Source organism: Gorilla gorilla, chromosome 11 (genome assembly GCF_029281585.2).
Source record: "Gorilla gorilla gorilla isolate KB3781 chromosome 11, NHGRI_mGorGor1-v2.1_pri, whole genome shotgun sequence".
Taxonomy (NCBI): Eukaryota; Metazoa; Chordata; class Mammalia; order Primates; family Hominidae; genus Gorilla; species Gorilla gorilla.
The window spans coordinates 103,898,831-103,919,957 of NC_073235.2; the positions used below are offsets into that span (position 1 = coordinate 103,898,831).

General features: G+C 41.3%; 2 protein-coding genes across 17 annotated transcripts in view; one reads left to right on the plus strand and one right to left on the minus strand.

The window, feature by feature from the left end:
- Positions 1–2,221, plus strand: part of CASP8 (caspase 8) — a 50,829-nt gene extending 48,608 nt beyond the window's left edge. For all 8 annotated transcript variants that reach the window (XM_063695090.1, XM_063695089.1, XM_019022103.4 and 5 more), the window contains one exon: positions 968–2,221. In XM_063695090.1, the coding sequence (XP_063551160.1) occupies positions 968–1,103 (136 nt within the window). In that variant the 3' untranslated portion in view covers positions 1,104–2,221. The remainder of the gene's footprint in view (positions 1–967) is intronic.
- FLACC1 (flagellum associated containing coiled-coil domains 1) overlaps positions 74–21,127 on the minus strand; it is a 78,280-nt gene continuing 57,226 nt past the window's right edge. For 8 of the 9 annotated variants that reach the window (XM_055379399.2, XM_019022112.3, XM_063695092.1 and 5 more), the window contains 4 exons: positions 13,749–13,811; positions 4,206–4,295; positions 3,968–4,077; positions 74–3,292 (listed from right to left, as the gene is read on the minus strand). In XM_055379399.2, the coding sequence (XP_055235374.1) occupies positions 3,166–3,292; positions 3,968–4,077; positions 4,206–4,295; positions 13,749–13,811 (390 nt within the window). In that variant the 3' untranslated portion in view covers positions 74–3,165. Of the gene's footprint in view, positions 3,293–3,896; positions 4,078–4,205; positions 4,296–13,748; positions 13,812–21,127 lie in introns of all 9 variants that reach the window. The other variant, XR_010129673.1, reaches the window with a different exon arrangement.

Below are 21,127 nucleotides of genomic sequence, written 5' to 3' on the forward strand. Positions count from 1 at the left end.
AGCTGTAGATCACATAGCTGCATTTCCCAGGTCAGTTACAAAGTGGGAGAGTGGCAAGTGTTAACATCCTTAGTTTATAGATGGAAAAGCTGAGATGCTTTATTCCTTTATTCAGCACCTCAAAGGACAATCAGGGTATCACAGAGCAGGAAAGGATGGGAAAGTCATATAGTCCAGCTCTCTGTCTTTAGGCCAAAACATGACTGAGCCAATTCAACTAGTTTTGGAAATCTTCCAAGAAGGCAGTAACCCAATTCAATGTTTAAACATCCTCCAACTCTGTCAAAAGTTCTATAATAGCAAACCATCCTCAAAACCTCTTGGTGCATTGTGGGAGATAAATAGCAGGTTCCTTCTAGCCCTGTATTTCATGTTTTGAGTATATGAAGAGTGAGAATTTCCCGTAACTTAGATCATGAATCTAACTTAGATTTCGTAACTTAGATCATGAATCCTGCAAGGTTTCCGCGGCTAGCTACCAAGGTAGAAGAAGAGGTTGCCTAACAAAAATGCTAAGAGATCCTGGTGAGAAGAAGGTGGGAGCAGCTGCAGGAGATGTTATACTTTCACTTGCCTTAAGTTTAATTGCATCAAAGATGAATCCGCAGATGCGATGTCAATTCGAGGCAGAGAGTATTGGGGGGCATTGAAGCAATGGGGAGCCAAGTAACGTGGAGAAGAGTGAGAGACACACAGGTCAGGAGAGAAAGAAACCAACTCTAATACTGACACCGAGGTTTCTGATGGTCAAAAGAGTTCCTGAATAAACCAAAAGTAAGTTATTAAGCTCCAAGACAACCCATTTACCAGGAAAGCTGGGGTAGGTCTTGGTTTCGCAACTTATTGTTTCAAATGACTGATATTTTGAGAGAAAGAACTACAGAACTATCTCTGAGCACAGCAGAGGAGACAGTTCATCAGTTGCTTTCCCCCACAGACAGTCACAATGTTATGTGATGTATTTCAGAGGCGATGATATTCTCACCATCCTGACTGAAGTGAACTATGAAGTAAGCAACAAGGATGACAAGAAAAACATGGGGAAACAGATGCCTCAGCCTACTTTCACACTAAGAAAAAAACTTGTCTTCCCTTCTGATTGATGGTGCTATTTTGTTTGTTTTGTTTTGTTTTGTTTTTTGAGACAGAATCTCGCGCTGTCGCCCAGGCTGGAGTGCAGTGGCGTGATCTCGGCTCACCACAAGCTCCGCCTCCCGGGTTCATGCCATTCTCCTGCCTCAGCCTCCAGAGTAGCTGGGACTACAGGGGCCCTCCACCACACCTGGCTAATTTTTAAAAAATATTTTTAGTAGAGACAGGGTTTCACTGTGTTAGCCAGGGTGGTCTTGATCTTCTGACCTCGTGATCCACCCGCCTCGGCCTCCCAAAGTGCTGGGATTACAGGCGTGAACCACCGCGCCTGGCCGATGGTACCATGTAGATATATAACACTATGTTTATTTACTAATTTTCTAGATTTTCTACTTTATTAATTGTTTTGCACTTTTTTATAAGAGCTAAAGTTAAATAGGATATTAACAATAATAACAACACTGTCTCCTTTCTCTTATGCTTAAGGCTTTGGGAATGTTTTTAGCTGGTGGCAATAAATACCAGACACATACAAAATCCAGCTATGAATATAGAGGGCTTATGATTCAGATTGTTATCTATCAACTATAAGCCCACTGTTAATATTCTATTAACTTTAATTCTCTCTGGAAGCTAAATTCCACACTACCACATTTAAAAAATTAGAAAATAGCCACATATGGTGGCTCATGTCTATAATCCCAGCACTTTGGGAGGTTGAGGTGGGAGGATTGCTTGAACCCAAGAGGTCAAGGCTGCAGTGAGCCATGTTCACACCACTGCACTCAAGCTTGGGTGACAGAACAAGACCCCATCTCAAAAAAATTTTTTTTTTTAATAAAACAAAATTTGTTTGAAATCTTTTAAAAATTCAAATTATTTTACAAGTTTTAAATAAGCTCTCCCCAAACTTGCTTTATGCCTTCTTATTGCTTTTATGATGTATATATGCTTGGCTAACTATATTTGCTTTTTGCTAACAATGCTCTGGGGTCTTTTTATGCATTTGCATTTGCTCTTTCATCTCTGCTTGGATTATTTCAAATCATTAGGAATTAAGTTATCTTTAAAATTTAAGTATCTTTTTTCAAAAACATTTTTTAATAGAATAAAATATAATTTGATCTTATTGCTCCTTGGAGATTTTTTGTGTTTGGTTTTGGTTTCTGCCAATGACATCTCACAGGTGGAAAACATCTGGACTACAGACATGTTCTACTTGAGTCGCCCATGATCGGCACACACAGTTGTATTTTTAAAATTTGTTGTCAATGTTTAAAAATTAGGAGATAGCACATAAAAACCAGAATAACTTCTTTTAAAAAATCATACTATCTGACAATATTGACCTCATGCTTTTGCATGGCAAAGGTCTGAGAAGCACCTTCTTCAGATGGGACAGTGCTCTGTGGGTCACTCTTCCCCACCCGCTGTGCCCCAGCCCTGCCCAAGCCCCTCTACTGAGGCTGCTGTTGGTTGCCACTTATCACTGTGCTTGGGCAATTGTTTTCCTTATGTCTAGCCCACTTCACTTATTTATGTTGCCTGCCCTGTGGGTGTCTGAATTCTGGTGATGGTCCAGAGGAGGTGGTAAGAATCATCAGAAACCCTTCCTAAGTCATAGGTTAGGGAACATGATTGAGGGGTAGGGAAGTAGGGGGCATGGGTGTGAGAGAAAAATATTTTAGAGTAAAATCAACACATCATCTTTTTTTGCTACCTAAATGCCCCAGGGGACAAAGGTACACCTCCCAAATATAGTAAAAGTTCAATAGGAAGAAGGCCTTCAAATCAGTTTCTTTCTAATGAAATAGTAAAGGTAGAAGAAAAATAGTACAAAACTCAGAGAAAGCTCAGCTCCCAGTATGGAGAGCATCATTTTTCAATGAAGAGTCCATGATAAGCTGTGAAATTCAGATGAGAATTCAAACATTTTCAGCCATTCAGAGAGTCAGAGCAACCCAAGAACTAAACTCATTATATGCATTTTCTCAAGAAAACCCTCCCAGGAGTTTCCTGGGCCTACAGAAATGGTGTGCCAACCATCTTCAACAATGCAGAGCAACTTTTTGTTTATGATTCTTGTCCTTTCTTGCTACCATCTTGCACAGTGTCAGAATCATCCTTAGAAACAGTAATAGAGGCCAATCTCCCAGAACATCCTTCATAAATTTCTTCATTCTTAGAAATTATCTTTTGCCTGTAAAAAGAAAGGAAAGATGTATCAATGTCAACTCAAAAGCTAGAAAGGGTATAGGATATTTGGAGTGCAGGGAGAGAAATGTGCCTTCGTTCCTTCACCACAGCAGTCTCTCACTCATTACTTGCAATGGTTTTGAATTTAGTGAGGTATGGTGTTCAGGTGACTAAAGTCCTATATGAGGAATTTTCTACTAAATCAATGCAATAAATAACTTTCTTCTATTAAAGTATTGACCAAAATTTATTTTAATGATTTAAGATGCAGCTTCAGGTAACAGTACACCTTCTGATCCAAAGGTGATTTCCATAGGAACCAGAAGCAGCTGCATGTAATGGCAAGACCATCAGACTCCCAGGGGAGATGGATTTAAAAACCACCCTCAGTCATAGAACTGAGCAAACTCAGAAACTGGGAGACAAATGTCCTGTGTTGTTTTGCATAGAAACAAGGACACAGGTGAATGGGAGAAGTGTAGACACATCTCCACTCCACCTCAAGTGAACTATCTGGCTTTGTGTCACTGGCCTAGAGTGACATACCTCCCTCCCGAAAACACCTGTGCCTTGACATAACTAGGGAACAGTTGGTCCATCTTCCTAACCCATTCCTCACTCAAACTCCTTCCCACTCCTAAAGAGAACTCAGCTATGTCTTTTTCAGCAGCAGCCGCACTTCAGATGAATGTTCTCTTCCGTCAGGATCTGTATGGTGTGCTTATACTTTTCTTCAGCTTCAGCAAACTTGGTTTGAAGCATTTTCTCCAGATTTCCCACTATAGCTTTCTGAAAGACATACATTTTAATAGCCATCTTCCCCAACCCAGAGCCATCCAGGGCAGAGCTATATGGCAGAGCTGGATGGAGACCTGGGTTCTTCCCCCAACCCCCATCCCCACTCCATAGGGACTCACCTCTTTCTGGAGTTCCAACTGGGTATAGTAGAGGTTTGTGTTCAGTGACTCTAGGATAAGGGCTTGTGCATGCAATTCTTCCTCCATGACCTGCATAAGAAGAAGCTGTTGCAGGACATCATGCCAATGTCTATTTATTTAGTCTCTTCTCCAGGGCACCTGGACTATGATGAAAGGGAGCAACCTGAGCTACTTTTGCATCACTCATGGCCACTCACACCCTGTCAGTCCTGCCTCCTCTCTGTCTCACCCATCTATATCCTTCTCTTCAGCCTCACCAGAGCTCATATGAATGGTTCCAATGGCAATCAGTTATTCATTCACTAAGCAAGTCTTTATTAAATACCTACTACCGATTCCAACTATATGACACTCTGGAAAAGGCAAAACTATAGAGACAGAAAAAATATTAGTGGTTTCTAGGGATTTGGAGGGAAAGGGAGGGATGAATAGGTGGGATAGAGGGCACTTTTAGAGCAGTGAAACTATTCTGTATGACACTATAATGGTGGATACATGACATGACATATTAGGCAAAACCCACAGAATGTACAACACAAAGAGAGAACCCTCATGTAAACTATGGACTTTAGTTAATAAGAATGCATCCACATTGGCTCATCAATTGCAACTAATGTGCCACCCCAATGCAAGATACTAATAATAAAGGAAACTAGTGGTGGGGTAGGGTGGGGTGGGGTAGTATATGGGAACTCTCTGTACTTCCTGCTCAATTTTTCTGTAAACCTAAAACTGCTCTAAAAAGTAGCTTCTTGAAACAAACACACAAACTTCCACTAAAGAATGAATAGAAGCCCGTGCAAAGGTCCTTAGAATGCAAAATGCTCAGGGGTGGAGCCAAGACAGCTGAATAGGAACAGCTCCAGTCTACAGCTCCCAGTGTGAGCGATGCAGAAGACGTATGATTTCTGCATTTCCAACTGAGGTATCGTGTTCATCTCACTGGGGATTGTCGGACAGTGGGTGCAGGACAGTGGGTGCAGTGCACTGAGCATGAGCCGAAGCAGGGCGAGGCATCGCCTCACCCGGGAAGTGCAAGGGGTCAGGGAATTCCCTTTCCTAGCCAAGGAAAGGGGTGACAGATGGCACCTGGAAAATCAGGTCACTCCCACCCTAATACTGCGTTTTCCAACAGTCTTAGCAAACGGCACACCAGAAGACTGTATCCCATGCCTGGCTCAGAAGGTCCTATGCCCACGGAGCCTCGCTCATTGCTAGCACAGCAGTCTGAGATCAAACTGCAAGGCGGCAGTGAGGCTGGTGGAGGGGCACCCACCATTGCTGAGGATTGAGTAGGTAAACAAAGCGGCCAGGAAGCTCGAACTGGGTGGAGCCTACTGCAGCTCAAGGAGGCCTGCCTGCCTCTGTAGACTCCACCTCTGGGGGCAGGCATAACCAAACAAAAGGCAGCAGAAACCTCTGCAGACTTAAATGTCCCTGTGTGACAGCTTTGAAGAGAGTAGTGGTTCTCTCAGCACGCAGCTTGAGATCTGAGAATGGACAGACTGCCTCCTCAAGTGGGTCCCTGACCCCTGAGTAGCCTAACTGGGAGGCACCCCCCAGTAGGGGCAGACTGACACATCACACGGCTGGGTACTCCTCTGAGACAAAACTTCCAGAGGAACAATCAGACAGCAACATTTGCTGTTCACCAATATCTGCTGTTCTGCAGCCTCCGCTGCTGATACCCAGGCAAACAGGGTCTGGAGTGGACCTCCAGCAAACTCCAACAGACCTGCAGCTGAGGGTCCTGACTGTTAGAAGGAATACTAACAAACAGAAAGGACATCCACACCAAAACCCCATCTGTATGTCACTGTCATCAAAGACCAAAGGTAGATAAAACCACAAAGATGGGGAAAAAACAGAGCAGAAAAACTGAAAATTCTAAAAATCAGAGTGCCTCTCCTCCTCCAAAGGAATGCAGCTCCTCGCCAGCAACAGAACAAAGCTGGACGGAGAATGACTTTGAAGAGTTGAGAGAAGAGGGCTTCAGATGATCAAACTACTCCGAGCTAAAGGAGAGAGTTCGAACTCATGGCCAAGAAGTTAAAAACCTTGAAAAAAGATTAGACAAATGGCTAACTAGAATAACCAATGCAGAGAAGTCCTTAAAGGACCTGATGGAGCTGAAAACCATGGCACAAGAACTATGTGACAAATGCACAAGCCTCAGTAGCTGATTCAATCAACTGGAAGAAAGGGTATCAGTGATGGAAGATCAAATGAATGAAATGAAGCAAGAAGAGAAGTTTAGAAAAAAAAGAATAAAAAGAAACGAACAAAGCCTCCAAGAAATATGGGACTATGTGAAAAGACCAAATCTACGTCTGATTGGTGCACCTGAAAGTGACGGGGAGAATGGAACCAAGTTGGAAAACACTCTGCAGGATATTATCCAGGAGAACTTCCCCAGTCTAGCAAGGCAGGCCAACAATCAGATTCAGGAAATACAGAGAACACCATAAAGATACTCCTCGAGAAGAGCAACTCCAAGACACATAACTGTCAGATTCACCAAAGTTGAAATGAAGGAAAAAATGTTAAGGGCAGCCAGAGAGAAAGCTCAGGTTACCCACAAAGGGAAGCCCATCAGACTAACAGCGGATCTGTCAGCAGAAACTCTACAAGCCAGAAGAGAGTGGGGGCCAATATTCAACATTCTTAAAGAAAAGAATTTTCAACCCAGAATTTCATATCCAGTCAAACTAAGCTTCATAATTGAAGGAGAAATAAAATACTTTACAGACAAGCAAATGCTGAGAGATTTGGTCACACCAGGCCTGCCTTAAAAGAGCTCCTGAAGGAAGCACTAAACATGGAAAGGAACAACTGGTACCAGCCACTGCAAAAACATGTCAAATTGTAAAGACCATCGAGGCTAGGAAGAAACTGCATCAACTAACGAGCAAAATAACCAGCTAACATCAGAATGACAGGATCAAATTCACACATAACAATATTAACCTTAAATGTAAGTGGGCTAAATGCTCCAATTAAAAGACACAGACTGGAAATTGGATAAAGAGTCAAGACCCATCAGTGTGCTGTATTCAGGACACCCACCTTACATGCAGAGACATACATAGGCTCAAAATAAAGGGATGGAGGAAGATCTACCAAGCAAATGGAAAACAAAAAAAGGCAGGGTTGCAATACTAGTCTCTGATAAAACAGACTTTAAAACAACAAAGATCAAAAGAGACAAAGAAGGCCATTACATAATGGTAAAGGGATTAACTCAACAAGAAGAGCTAACTATCCTAAATATATACGAACCCAATACAGGAGCAGCCAGATTCATAAAGTAAGTCCTTAGAGATCTACAAAAAGACTTAGACTCCCACACAATAATAATGGGAGACTTTAACACCCCACTGTCAACATTAGACAGTTCCACGAGACAGAAAGTTAACCAGGATATACAGGAATTGAACTCAGCTCTGCACCAAGTGGACCTAATAGACATCTACAGAACTCTCCACCCCAAATCAACAGAATATACATTCTTCTCAGCACCACATCGCACGTATTCCAAAATTGACCACATAGTTGGAAGTAAAGCACTCCTCAGCAAATGTAAAAGAACAGAAATCACAACAAACTGTCTCTCAGACCACAGTGCAATCAAACTAGAACTCAGGATTAAGAAACTCACTCAAAACAACACAACTACATGGAAACTGAAAAACCTGCTCCTGAATGACTACTGGGTACATAACGAAATGAAGGCAGAAATAAAGATGTTCTTCGAAACCAATGAGAACAAAGACACAACATACCAGAATCTCTGGGACACATTTAAAGCAGTGTGTAGGGGAAATTTATGGCACTAAATGCCCACAAGAGAAAGCAGGAAAGATCTAAAATTGACATCCTAACATCACAATTAAAAGAACTAGAGAAGCAAGAGCAAACACATTCAAAAGCTAGCAGAAGGCAAGAAATAACTAAGATCAGAGCAGAACTGAAGGAGAGAGACACAAAAAACCCTTCAAAAAAACAATGAATCCAGGAGCTGGTTTTTTGAAAAGATCAACAAAATTAATAGACTGCTAGCAAGACTAATAAAGAAGTAAAGAGAGAAGAATCAAATAGACGCAATAAAAAATGATAAAGGGGATATTACCACCAATCCCACAGAAATACAAACTACCATCAGAGAATACTATAAACACCTCTATGCAAATAAACTAGAAAATCTAGAAGAAATGGATAAATTCCTGGACACGTACACCCTCCCAAGACTAAACCAGGAAGAAGTTGAATCCCTGAATAGACCAATAACAGGCTCTGAAATTGAGGCAATAATTACTAGCTTACTAACCAAAAAAAGTCCAGGACCACAGCCGAATTCTACCAGAGGTACAAGGAGGAGCTGGTACCATTCCTTTGAAACTATTGCAATCAATAGAAAAAGAGGGAATCCTCCCTAACTCATTTTATGAGGCCAGCATCATCCTGATACCAAAGCCTGGCAGAGACACAACAAACAAAGAGAATTTTAGACCAATATCCCTGATCAACATCGATGCAAAAATCCTCAATAAAATACTGGCAAACTGAATCCAGGATCACATCAAAAAGCTTATCCACCATGATCAAGTGGGCTTCATCCCTGGGATGCAAGGCTGGTTCAACATACACAAATCAATAAATGTAATCCAGCATATAAACAGAACCAATGACAAAAACCACATGATTATCTCAATAGATACAGAAGAGGCCTTCAACAAAATTCAACAACCCTTCATGCTAAAAACTCTCAATAAATTAGGTATTGGTGGGATGTACCTCAAAATAATAAGAGCTATCTATGACAAACCCACAGCCAATATCATACTGAATGGGCAAAAACTGGAAGCATTCCCTTTGAAAACTGGCAAAAGACAGGGATGCCTTCTCTCACCACTCCTATTCAACATAGTGTTGGAAGTTCTGGCCAGGGCAATCAGGCAGGAGAAGGAAATAAAGGGTATTCAATTAGGAAAAGAGGAAGTCAAATTGTCCCCGTTTGCAGATGACATGATTGTATATCTAGAAAACCCCATCATCTCTGCCCAAAATCTCCTTAAGCTGATAAGCAACTTCAGCAAAGTCTCAGGATACAAAATCAATGTGCAAAAATCACAAGCATTCCTATACACCAATAACAGACAAACAGAGAGCCAAATCATGAGTGAACTCCCATTCACAATTGCTTCAAAGAGAATAAAATACCTAGGAATCCAACTTACAAGGGATGTGAAGGACCTCTTCAAGGAGAACTACAAACCACTGCTCAACGAAATAAAAGAGGATGCAAACAAATGGAAGAACATTCCATTGCTCATGGGTAGGAAGAATCAACATCGTGAAAATGGCCATAATGCGCAAGGTAATTTATAGATTCTATGCCATCCCCATCAAGCTACCAATGACTTTCTTCACAGAATTGGAAAAAACTACTTTAAAGTTCATCTGGAACCAAAAAAGAGCCCGCATTGCCAAGTCAATCCTAAGCCAAAAGAACAAAGCTGGAGGCATCACACTACCTGACTTCAAACTATACTACAAGGCTACAGTAACTAAAACAGCATGGTACTGGTACCAAAACAGAGATATAGATCAATGGAACAGAACAGAGCCCTCAGAAATAATGCCGTATATCTACACTATCTGATCTTTGACAAACCTGACAAAAACAAGAAATGGGGAAAGGATTCCTTATTTAATAAATGGTGCTTGGAAAACTGGCTAGTCATATGTAGAAAGCTGAAACTGGATCCCTTCCTTACACCTTAAACAAAAATTAATTCAAGATGGATTAAAGACTTAAATGTCTGACCTAAAACCATAAAAACCCTAGAAGAAAACCTAGGCAATACCATTCAGGACATAGGCATGGGCAAGGACTTCATGTCTAAAACACCAAAAGCAATGGCAACAAAAGCCTAAATTGGCAAATGGGATCTAATTAAACTAAAGAGCTTTTGCACAGCAAAAGAAACTACCATCAGAGTGAACAGGCAACCTACAGAATGAGAGAAAATTTTTGCAACCTACTCATCTGACAAAGGGCTAATATCCACAATCTACAATGAACTCAAACAAATTTACAAGAAAAAAACAAACAACCCCATCAACAAGTGGGCGAAGGATATGAACAGACACTTCTCAAAAGAAGACATTTATGCAGCCAAAAGACACATGAAAAAATGTTCATCATCACTGGCCATCAGAGAAATGCAAATCAAAACCACAGTGAGATACCATCTCACACCAGTTAGAATGGCGATCATTAAAAAGTCAGGAAACAAAAGGTGCTAGAGAGGATGTGGAGAAATAGGAACACTTTTACATTGTTGGTGGGACTGTAAACTAGTTCAACCATTGTGGAAGACAGTGTGGCGATTCCTCAAGGGTCTAGAACTAGAAATCCCATTTGACCCAGCCATCCCATTACTGGGTATATACCCAAAGGATTATAAATCATGCTGCTATAAAGACACATGCACACATATGTTTATTGCGCCACTACTCACAATAGCAAAGACTTGGAACCAACCCTAATGTTGAACAATGATAGACTGGATTAAGAAAATGTGGCACATATACACCATGGAATACTATGCAGCCATAAAAAATGATGAGCTCATGTCCTTGGTAGGGACATGGATGAAGCTGGAAACCATCATTCTGAGCAAACTATTGCAAGGACAAAAAACCAAACACCACTTGTTCTTGCTCAGAGGTAGGAATTGAACAATGAGAACACATGGACACAGGAAGGGGAACATCACACACCGGGGCCTGTTTTGGGGTGGGGGAGGGGGGAGGGATAGCATTAGGAGATATACCTAATGTTAAATGACGAGTTACTTGGTGCAGCACACCAACATGGCACATGTATACATATGTAACAAACCTGTACGTTGTGCACATGTACCCTAAAACTTACAGTATAATAAAAAAATGCAAAATTCTCATTCTGTTTGAGGACCCAAAGGAACACCAATATGGCTGGAATAGAGATAGTAAGGATAGAGGGCCATAGTGAGGAAATACAGGGGAGCCTGGTGGCACCTGAGAGGACAAGGTAACCTAAGAACAATGGGGACCTACTGAAGGGTTTTAAGCAGAGAAGTGAATGCACGTATCTTACTGTTTACATTATGCTCCATGGGGATGGATTGGAAGGGCAAGAGGGAAAGCAATGGAACTAAGGAGCAGAATACTATAGTCATGTAGGTGAGAAACAATAGACTAGGGTAAGGTGACAACAGAGTTGGAGGGACGTGGATGAATTTGGATTATGTTATAGAGGATCGGCTGAGGCTGCTGGGTTGAATTTGGGAGAGTGAAAGGAAAGAAGAAATCAAGGATGACTTCAGGTCTAGGCTTAGAACAGCTGAGGGAGTTGACAATTTGGGGGCTAAATCTCTGGTGGAAAATTGAGAGTGTGGAAATGGGCATGTTAATTTTGAGGTGTCTGTATGTCACCTATGTTGAAATGTCAAATGGGCAGTTGGATGTACAAGCCGGGAGCTCAGGAGAGAGGCAAGGCTGGAGGTATCAACCCAAGTTATCAGTACAGAGATGGCTTTTACATCTGTGTGAACAGATGAGCTCACCAAAGGAGAAACGGGAGATAAAGAAGAGAAGTGGGGCCTGGGAACAAGCCTCAAAATACTCCAGGACTTAGAAAGTAGGTGGGAGAACAGTGGGGTGCCATTGAAGGGTTTTAAGCAGAGTTCTAGTTCTAGTAAAGGAGATTGAGAAGGTGTGACCAATGAGGTGAAGGAAACACCAGAAGCCCATGAAAGCTAAGACAGGTGAATGTTGCAAGGAGAGAGTGATCAATTGCACCTGATACTGCTCATGTCCAGTAAGGTGAAGCATTCCTTGGATTTGGCAACTCGGAATTTACTTGTGATTTTAACAAGAACAGTTTCCATGGCTGGGATTGGAGCAGAAGTCAGGTTGAGGTGTAAAGGGGAGGTGACCCTTCTAATAGGTTCTGCCTCCCATCATTTTGCCTCTTCAGATTCTCCTTCACATTGCTGCCACAGTTATTTTCCCAAATGACACTCTCTCCTCAAAAACCTCCAGTGGCATCCCATTTGGAGAAAAGCAAGTGTTGGGAAGGGAGCGGAGCCCTTAAATTGGGCAGCTTCTGAGAAGGTGGCATTTGAATAAAGAACCGGAGGAGGAAAGGAAGTTAGTCATGTGGATATCTGGGAAAGAGCTTTTCAGGAAGAGAGAATATCAAAGACCCCCAGGTAGGAACATCCTGGCCTGTTAAGGGAACAGCAAGGAGGCAAGTGCCTCTGGGGTGGAGTGATGTAGGGAAGAAATAGAAAGAGACGAGGTTAGAGGAATGAACCATCAGCGAGGAGCAGGTGGAACAATCCCCAGGGCCAACACAAGGCTGGGAATAGTTCATGGTCCCACCAGGCAGAGTAGAAAATCCTTCTCATACAGAGGGTATGGTGTCGAGTACTCAGAGGGTATTACCTCAATAGTGGGGAAAATTAGTTCTACACTAAAGACTGCTTTAGTTCTGCCCAACGAAGCTTAAAAAGCAAGGCTTGAAAGGATCAAACTGTTTCCAGGCAACTTAACTGCATCCCAGGGCAAAGCTTAAGAATATCTAAAGGAATATAAAAATATTCAGCACCCAACAAGGTAAACACCAAAATGACTGACATCCAAGCCAAACTTACCAGGCATGCAAATAAGGAAATATGACCATAAATGAGGAGAAAAATCAATGAAGAGAAACAGGCCCAGACATGACACAAATGACAGAATTCGTAGACAAGCTCATGAAAATAGTTATTATAATACACTGGGTATATCTTCCTCCAAAGCCCATTTCTTGAACTTGTAGGACACCACAGTCTGTTTGCCTTTCCATAATGCTGAAGCCCTGCCTGGGCTCTAAGATAGAATTCATTTACAATGCCTTCATAATAACTAATGTTTTCTCAAAAGTGTCCATTCTGGATCCAAGTCAAATTCTCAGTGATGGAAGAATCACACATCACCTTGTGGATTTGAACAGCTCCTCTTCAGTTGTCTCCCACAGACTGCCATAATTTGCCCCAGAATAGAGTCCCTGAGGAAGTTATCATGTGTGAGGTACATTCAGAGTTTAAGGACAGGCTTGGTGACAGAGTTCCAAAGGAGACAGTTTTATACTTTTCAGAGCTCAAAGGGAAGAACTTGGTGTTTTATAACTGAAAGATCATTTGTGGTTTGAACCTTGCTAGAAATGAAAGTCATTCAACATTGAAGATCACATAGTATATTGCTGATCTATTTGTTCAAATCAGACTTTAAAAAGACCCACTGGCTTTATTTTACAGATAATTTCAAAAATTCTTTTTAACTTATTGAATCCAGTAAACTCAGCTTTAGGTCTTCCATTTCTTATTGGTTTTGGGGAAATTATCATCGATTCCATTATACTGACAGCTTGTTATTTTACTGGTGTATTTGTAATATACCAAGTCCACAGGAAAGGATGAAAAAGCTTACCTCTTTGGTTTTTCTCAGCTCTTCTAATTGCAAGGTGTCACTTTGATGTTGTTTCAAGAGCTCCTAAAAACAATTTTATTAGGAAAAGGTTAGCACTGTGGTTCTGGCACATCTTCTAGGGAGTTAAGAAAGCCAGACTAGGATTCAGGAATATAATATTCACCAAAGCTTAGACACTGCTATAATGAAGCACACATTATAAACTAGTGACATGACTTGTTGAAGTTAATGAAAATCTTAATTATGTTCAACCTTATCTCACTGACAAATATTAAAAGAAATTATATTTTCATCAAAAGCTTTTCTTAAGTCAGTGGATAGATTCAATACTCTTAAGAATTAATCTCGCCACAGATTGATCTTTATATTCAATGAAATCCCAGTCAAAATATCAGCAAACTTCCTTGATAAGCTAATTCTAAATTGACAAGCTAGTTCTAACATTTATGTAAAAATACAAAGCATGTGGAAAGGCAAAATAATCTTGAAAAACAATAGCAAAGCTAGATAACCTTTGCTACCCGATTTCAAACTTCAGTAGTCAAGACAATGTGTTATTGACCTAAGTATGGAAAAATAGTCAAACAGAACGGAGAGTCCTAACACCCCAAATACAGCAAAGACACTATATTAGTCTGATCTCACATTTCTATGAAGAACTACCTGAGAGACTGGGTAATTTATAAAGAAAAGAGGTTTAGGGGGAGTTTCCAAGATGGCCAAATAGGAACACCTCCAGTCTATAGCTCCCAGCATCAGTGACGCAGAAGACAGGTGATTTCTGCATTTCCAACTGAGGTACCAGGTTCATCTCACTGGGGCTTGTCAGACAGTGGGTGCAGGACAGTGGGTGCAGCCCACGGACTGGGAGCTGAACCAGGGTGGGGCACCGCCTCACCTGGGAAGCACCAGGGGTCAGAGAATTCCCTTTCCTAGCCAAGGGAAGCCGTGACAGACGGCACCTGGAAAATCGGGTCACTCCCACCCTAATACCGTGCTTTTCCAACAGTCTTAGCAAACGGCACACCAGGAGATTATATCCCATGCATGGCTGGGAGGGTCCCATGCCCACGGAGCCTTGCTCACTGCTAGCACAGCAGTCTGAGATCGAATGGCAAGGCAGCAGTGAGGCTGGGGGATGGGCGCCTGCTATTGCTGAAGCTTGAGTAGGTAAACAAAGCAGCTGGGAAGCTCGAATTGGGTGGAGCCCACCACAGCTCAAGGAGGCCTGCCTGCCTCTGTAGACTCCACTTCTGGGGGCAGGGCATAGCTCAACAAAAGGCAGCAGAAACTTCTGCAGATTTAAACGTCCCTGTCTGACAGCTTTGAAGAGAGTAGTGGTTCTCCCAGCATGGAGTTTGAGATCTGAGAATGGACAGACTGCCTCCTCAAGTGGGTCCCTGACCCCCGAGAAGCCTAACTGGGAGGCACCACCCAGTAGGGGCCAACTGACAACTCATACAGCCAGGTGCCCCTCTGAGATGAAGCTTTCAGAGAAACGATCAGGCAGCAACATTTGCTGTTCTGCAGTATCTGCAGTTCTACAGCCTCTCCTGGTGATACCCAGGCAAACAGGGTCTGGAGTGGACCTCCAGCAAACTCCAACAGACCTGCAGCTGAGGGTCCTGACTGTTAGAAGGAAAACTAACAAACAGAAAGGACATCCACACCAAAACCTCATCTGTACATCACCTTCATCAGAGACCAAAGGTAGATAAAACCACAAAGATGGGGGGAAACCAGAGCAGAATAGCTGAAAATTCTAAAAATCAGAGCGACTCTTCTCCTCCAAAGGAATGCAGCTCCTCACCAGCAATGGAACAAAGCTGGACAGAGAATGAATTGACGAGTTGAGAGAAGAAGGCTTCAGATGATCAGTAATAACAAACTTCTCCAAGCTAAAGGAGGATGTTTGAACCCATCACAAACAAGCTAAAAACCTTGAAAAAAGATTGGACGAATGGCTAACTAGAAAAAACAGTGTAGAGAAGTCCTTAAATGACCTGATGGAGCTGAAAATCATGGCACAAGAACTATGTGATGCACGCACAAGCTTCAGTAGCTGATTCGATCAAGTGGAAGAAAGGGTATCAGTGATTGAAGATCAAATGAATGAAATGAAGCAAGAAGAGAAGTTTAGAGAAAAAAGAGTAAAAAGAAATGAACAAAGCCTCCAATAAATATGGGACTATGTGAAAAGACCAAATCTATGTCTGATTGGTGTACCTGAAAGTGACAGGGAGAATGGAACCAAGTTGGAAAACACTCTGCAGGATATTATCCAGGAGAACTTCCCCAACCTAGCAAGGCAGGCCAACATTCAAATTCAGGAAATACAGAGAATGCCACAAAGATACTCCTCGAGAAGAGCAACTCCAAGACACCTAATTGTCAGATTCACCAAAGTTGAAATGAAGGAAAAAATGTTAAGGGCAGGCAGAGAGAAAGGTTGGGTTACCCACAAAGGGAAGCCCATCAGACTAACAGTGGATCTCTCGGCAGAAACTCTACAAGCCAGAAGAGAGTGGGGGCCAGTATTCAACATTCTTAAAGAAAAGAATTTTCAACCCAGAATTTCATATCCAGTCAAACTAAGCTTCATAAGTGAAGGAGACATAAAATCCTTTACAGAGAAGCAAATGCTGAGAGATTTTGTCATCACCAGGCCTGTCTTTCAAGAGCTCCTGAAGGAAGCACTAAACATGGAAAGGAACAACCGGTACCAGCCACTGCAAAAACATGCCAAATTGTAAAGTCCATCAATGTCAGGAAGAAACTGCATCAACTAATGAACAGATAACCAGCTAACATCATAATGAGAGGATCAAATTCACACATAACAATATTAACCTTAAATGTAAATGGGCTAAATGCTCCAATTAAAAGACACAGACTGGCAAACTGGATAGAGTCAAGACCCATCAGTGTCCTGTATGCAGGAGACCCATCTCACCTGCAGAGACATACATAGGCTCAAAATAAAGGGATGGAGTAAGATCTACCAAAAAAGTGGAAAACAAAAAAAAGGCAGGGGTTGCAATCCTAGTCTCTGATAAAACAGACTTTAAAACAACAAAGATCAAAAGAGACAAAGAAGGCCATTATATAATGGCAAAGGGATCAATTCAACAAGAAGAGCTAACTATCCTAAATACATATGCACCCAATACAGGAGCAGCCAGATTCATAAAGTAAGTCCTTAGAGACCTACAAAGAAACTTAGATTCCCACACAATAATAATGGGAGACTTTAATACCCCACTGTCAACATTAGACAGTTCCACGAGACAGAAAGTTAACAAGGATATACAGGAATTGAACTCAGCTCTGCACCAAGTGGACCTAATAGACATCTACAGAACTCTCCACCCCAAATCAACAGAATATACATTCTTCTCAGCACCACATCGCACGTATTCCAAAATTGACCACATAGTTGGAAGTAAAGCACTCCTCAGCAAATGTAAAAGAACAGAAATCACAACAAACTGTCTCTCAGACCACAGTGCAATCAAACTAGAACTCAGGATTAAGAACTCACTCAAAACAGCACAACTACATGGAAACTGAAAAACCTGCTCCTGAATGACTACTGGGTACATAACGAAATGAAGGCAGAAATAAAGATGTTCTTTGAAACCAATGAGAACAAAGACACAACATACCAGAATCTCTGGGACACATTTAAAGCAGTGTGTAGAGGGAAATTTATAGCACTAAATGCCCACAAGGGAAAGCAGGAAAGATCTAAAATTGACACCCTAACATCACAATTAAAAGAACTAGAGAAGCAAGAGCAAACACATTCAAAAGCTAGCAGAAGGCAAGAAATAACTAAGATCAGAGCAGAACTGAAGGAGATAGAGACACAAAAAACCCTTCAAAAAATCAGTGAATCCAGGAGCTGGTTTTTTGAAAAGATCAACAAAATTGATAGACCACTAGCAAGACTAATAAAGAAGTAAAGAGAGAAGAATCAAATAGATGCAATAAAAAATGATAAAGGGGATATTACCACCGATCCCACAGAGATACAAACTACCATCAGAGAATACTACAAACACCTCTATGCAAATAAACTAGAAAATCTAGAAGAAATGGATAAATTCCTGGACACATACACCCTCCCAAGACTTAACCAGGAAGAAGTTGAATCCCTGGATAGACCAATAACAGGCTCTGAAATTGAGGCAATAATTAAAAGCCTACCAACCAAAAAAAGTCCAGCACCAGACGGATTCACAGCCGAATTCTACCAGAGGTACAAGGAGGAGCTGGTACCATTCCTTTGAAACTATTGCAATCAATAGAAAAAGAGGGAATCCTCCCTAACTCATTTTATGAGGCCAGCATCATCCTGATACCAAAGCCTGGCAGAGACACAACAAACAAAGAGAATTTTAGACCAATATCCCTGATCAACATCGATGCAAAAATCCTCAATAAAATACTGGCAAACTGAATCCAGGATCACATCAAAAAGCTTATCCACCATGATCAAGTGGGCTTCATCCCTGGGATGCAAGGCTGGTTCAACATATGCAAATCAATAAACGTAATCCATCATATAAACAGTACCAAAGACAAAAACCACATGATTATCTCAATAGATACAGAAAAGGCCTTCAACAAAATTCGAAAACCGTTCATGCTAAAAACTCTCAATAAATTGGGTATTGATGGGACGTATCTCAAAATAATAAGAGCTATCTATGACAAACCCACAGCCAATATCATACTGAATGGGCAAAAACTGGAAGCATTCCCTTTGAAAACTGGCAAAAGACAGGGATGCCTTCTCTCACCACTCCTATTCAACATAGTGTTGGAAGTTCTGGCCAGGGCAATCAGGCAGGAGAAAGAAATAAAGGGTATTCAATTAGTAAAAGAGGAAGTCAAACTGTCCCCGTTTGCAGATGACATGATTGTATATTTATAAAACCCCATCGTCTCAGCCCAAAATCTCCTTAAGCTGATAAGCAACTTCAGCAAAGTCTCAGGATACAAAATCAATGTGCAAAAATCACAAGCATTCCTATACACCAATAACAGACAAACAGAGAGCCAAATCATGAGTGAACTCCCATTCACAATTGCTTCAAAGAGAATAAAATACCTAGGAATCCAACTTACAAGGGATGTGAAGGACCTCTTCAAGGAGAACTACAAACCACTGCTCAACGAAATAAAAGAGGACACAAACAAATGGAAGAATATTCCATGCTCATGGATAGGAAGAATCAACATCGTGAAAATGGCCATACTGCCCAAGGTAATTTACAGATTCAATGCCATCCCCATTAAGCTACCAATGACTTTCTTCACAGAATTGGAAAAAACTACTTTTATGGTTCATCTGGAACCATAAAAGAGCCTGTATTGCCAAGACAATCCTAAGCCAAAAGAACAAAGCTGGAGGCATCACACTACCTGACTTCAAACTATACTACAAGGCTACAGTAACCAAAACAGCATGGTACTGGTACCAAAACATAGATATAGACCAATGGAACAGAACAGAGCCCTCAAAAATAATACCACGCATCTACAACCATCTGATCTTTGACAAACCTGACAAAAACAAGAAATGGGGAAAGTACTCCCTATTTAATAAATGGTGCTTGGAAAACTGGCTAGTCATGTGTAGAAAGCTGAAACTGGATCCCTTCCTTACATCTTATACAAAAATTAATTCAAGATGGATTAAAGACTTAAATGTCTGACCTAAAACCATAAAAACCCTAGAGGGAAACCTAGGCAATACCATTCAGGACCTAGGCATGGGCAAGGACTTCATGTCTAAAACACCAAAAGCAATGGCAACAAAAGCCAAAATTGACAAATGGGATCTAAATAAACTAAAGAGCTTCTGCACAGCGAAAGAAACTACCATCAGAGTGAACACGCAACCTACAGAATGGGAGAAAATTTTTGCAATCTACCCATCTGACAAAGGGCTAATATCCACAATCTACTAAGAACTTAAACAAATTTACAAGAAAAAATCAAACAACCCCATCAACAAGTGGGCGAAGGATATGAACAGACACTTCTCAAAAGAAGACATTTATGCAGCCAACAGACACATGAAAAAATGTTCATCATCACTGGCCATCAGAGAAATGCAAATCAAAACCACAATGAGATACCATCTCACACCAGTTAGAATGGTGATCATTAAAAAGTCAGGAAACAACAGGTGCTAGAGAGGATGTGGAGAAATAGGAACACTTTTACACTGTTGGTGGGACTGTAAACTAGTTCAACCATTGTGGAAGACAGTGTGGCGATTCCTCAAGGGTCTAGAACTAGAAATCCCATTTGACACAGCCATCCCATTACTGGGTATATACCCAAAGGATTATAAATCATGCTGCTATAAAGACACATGCACACGTATGTTTATTGCGGCACTATTCACAATAGCAAAGACTTGGAACCAACCAAAATGTCCATCAATGATAGACTGGATTAAGAAAATGTGGCACATATACACCATGGAATACTATGCAGCCATAAAAAATGATGAGCTCATGTCCTTTGTAGGGACATGGATGAAGTTGGAAACCAACATTCTGAGCAAACTATTGCAAGGACAGAAAACCAAACACCGCGTGTTCTCATTCATAGGTAGGAATTGAACAATGAGAACACTTGGACACAGGTTGGGGAACACCACACACCAGGGCCAGTCGTGGGGTGGGGGGAGGGGGGAAAGGATAGCATTAGGAGATATACCTAATGTAAATGACGAGTTACTGGGTGCAGCACACCAACATGGCACACGTATACATATTTAACACACCGGCACGTTGTGCACATGTACCCTAGAACTTAAAGTATAATAAATTAAAAAAAGAATTAAAAAAAAAGAAAGAAAAGAGGTTTAATTGGCTCACATTTCTGCAAGCATGGCTGGGGAGGCCTCAGGAAACTTACAATCATGGCAGAAGGTAAAGAGGAAGGAGGCCTGTCTTACATAGCTGGAACAAAAGAAAGAGAGAGAAGGGGGAAGTGCTACAACCTGATCTTTTGAGAACTCACTCACTATCACGAGAACAGAAAGGGGGAGAATCTGTCCCCATCATCCAATCACCTCCCACCAGACCCCCTTCTCCAACATTGGAGATTACAATTTGACATGAGATTTGGGCAGGGACACAAATCTAAACTGTATCAGACACTAAGGCAACTCAATGGGGAAAGGAAAGTATTTTTAAAGAATGATGCTGGGACAACTGAATATCCATAAGACAAAAATGACCCATGACTCTTACACTTCACTTCATACACAAAAATTATTCAAAATAGATCATAGAATCATAGAAGCTAAAATTTTAAAGCTTCTAAAAAATAGAATATCTTCATGACCTTGGAAT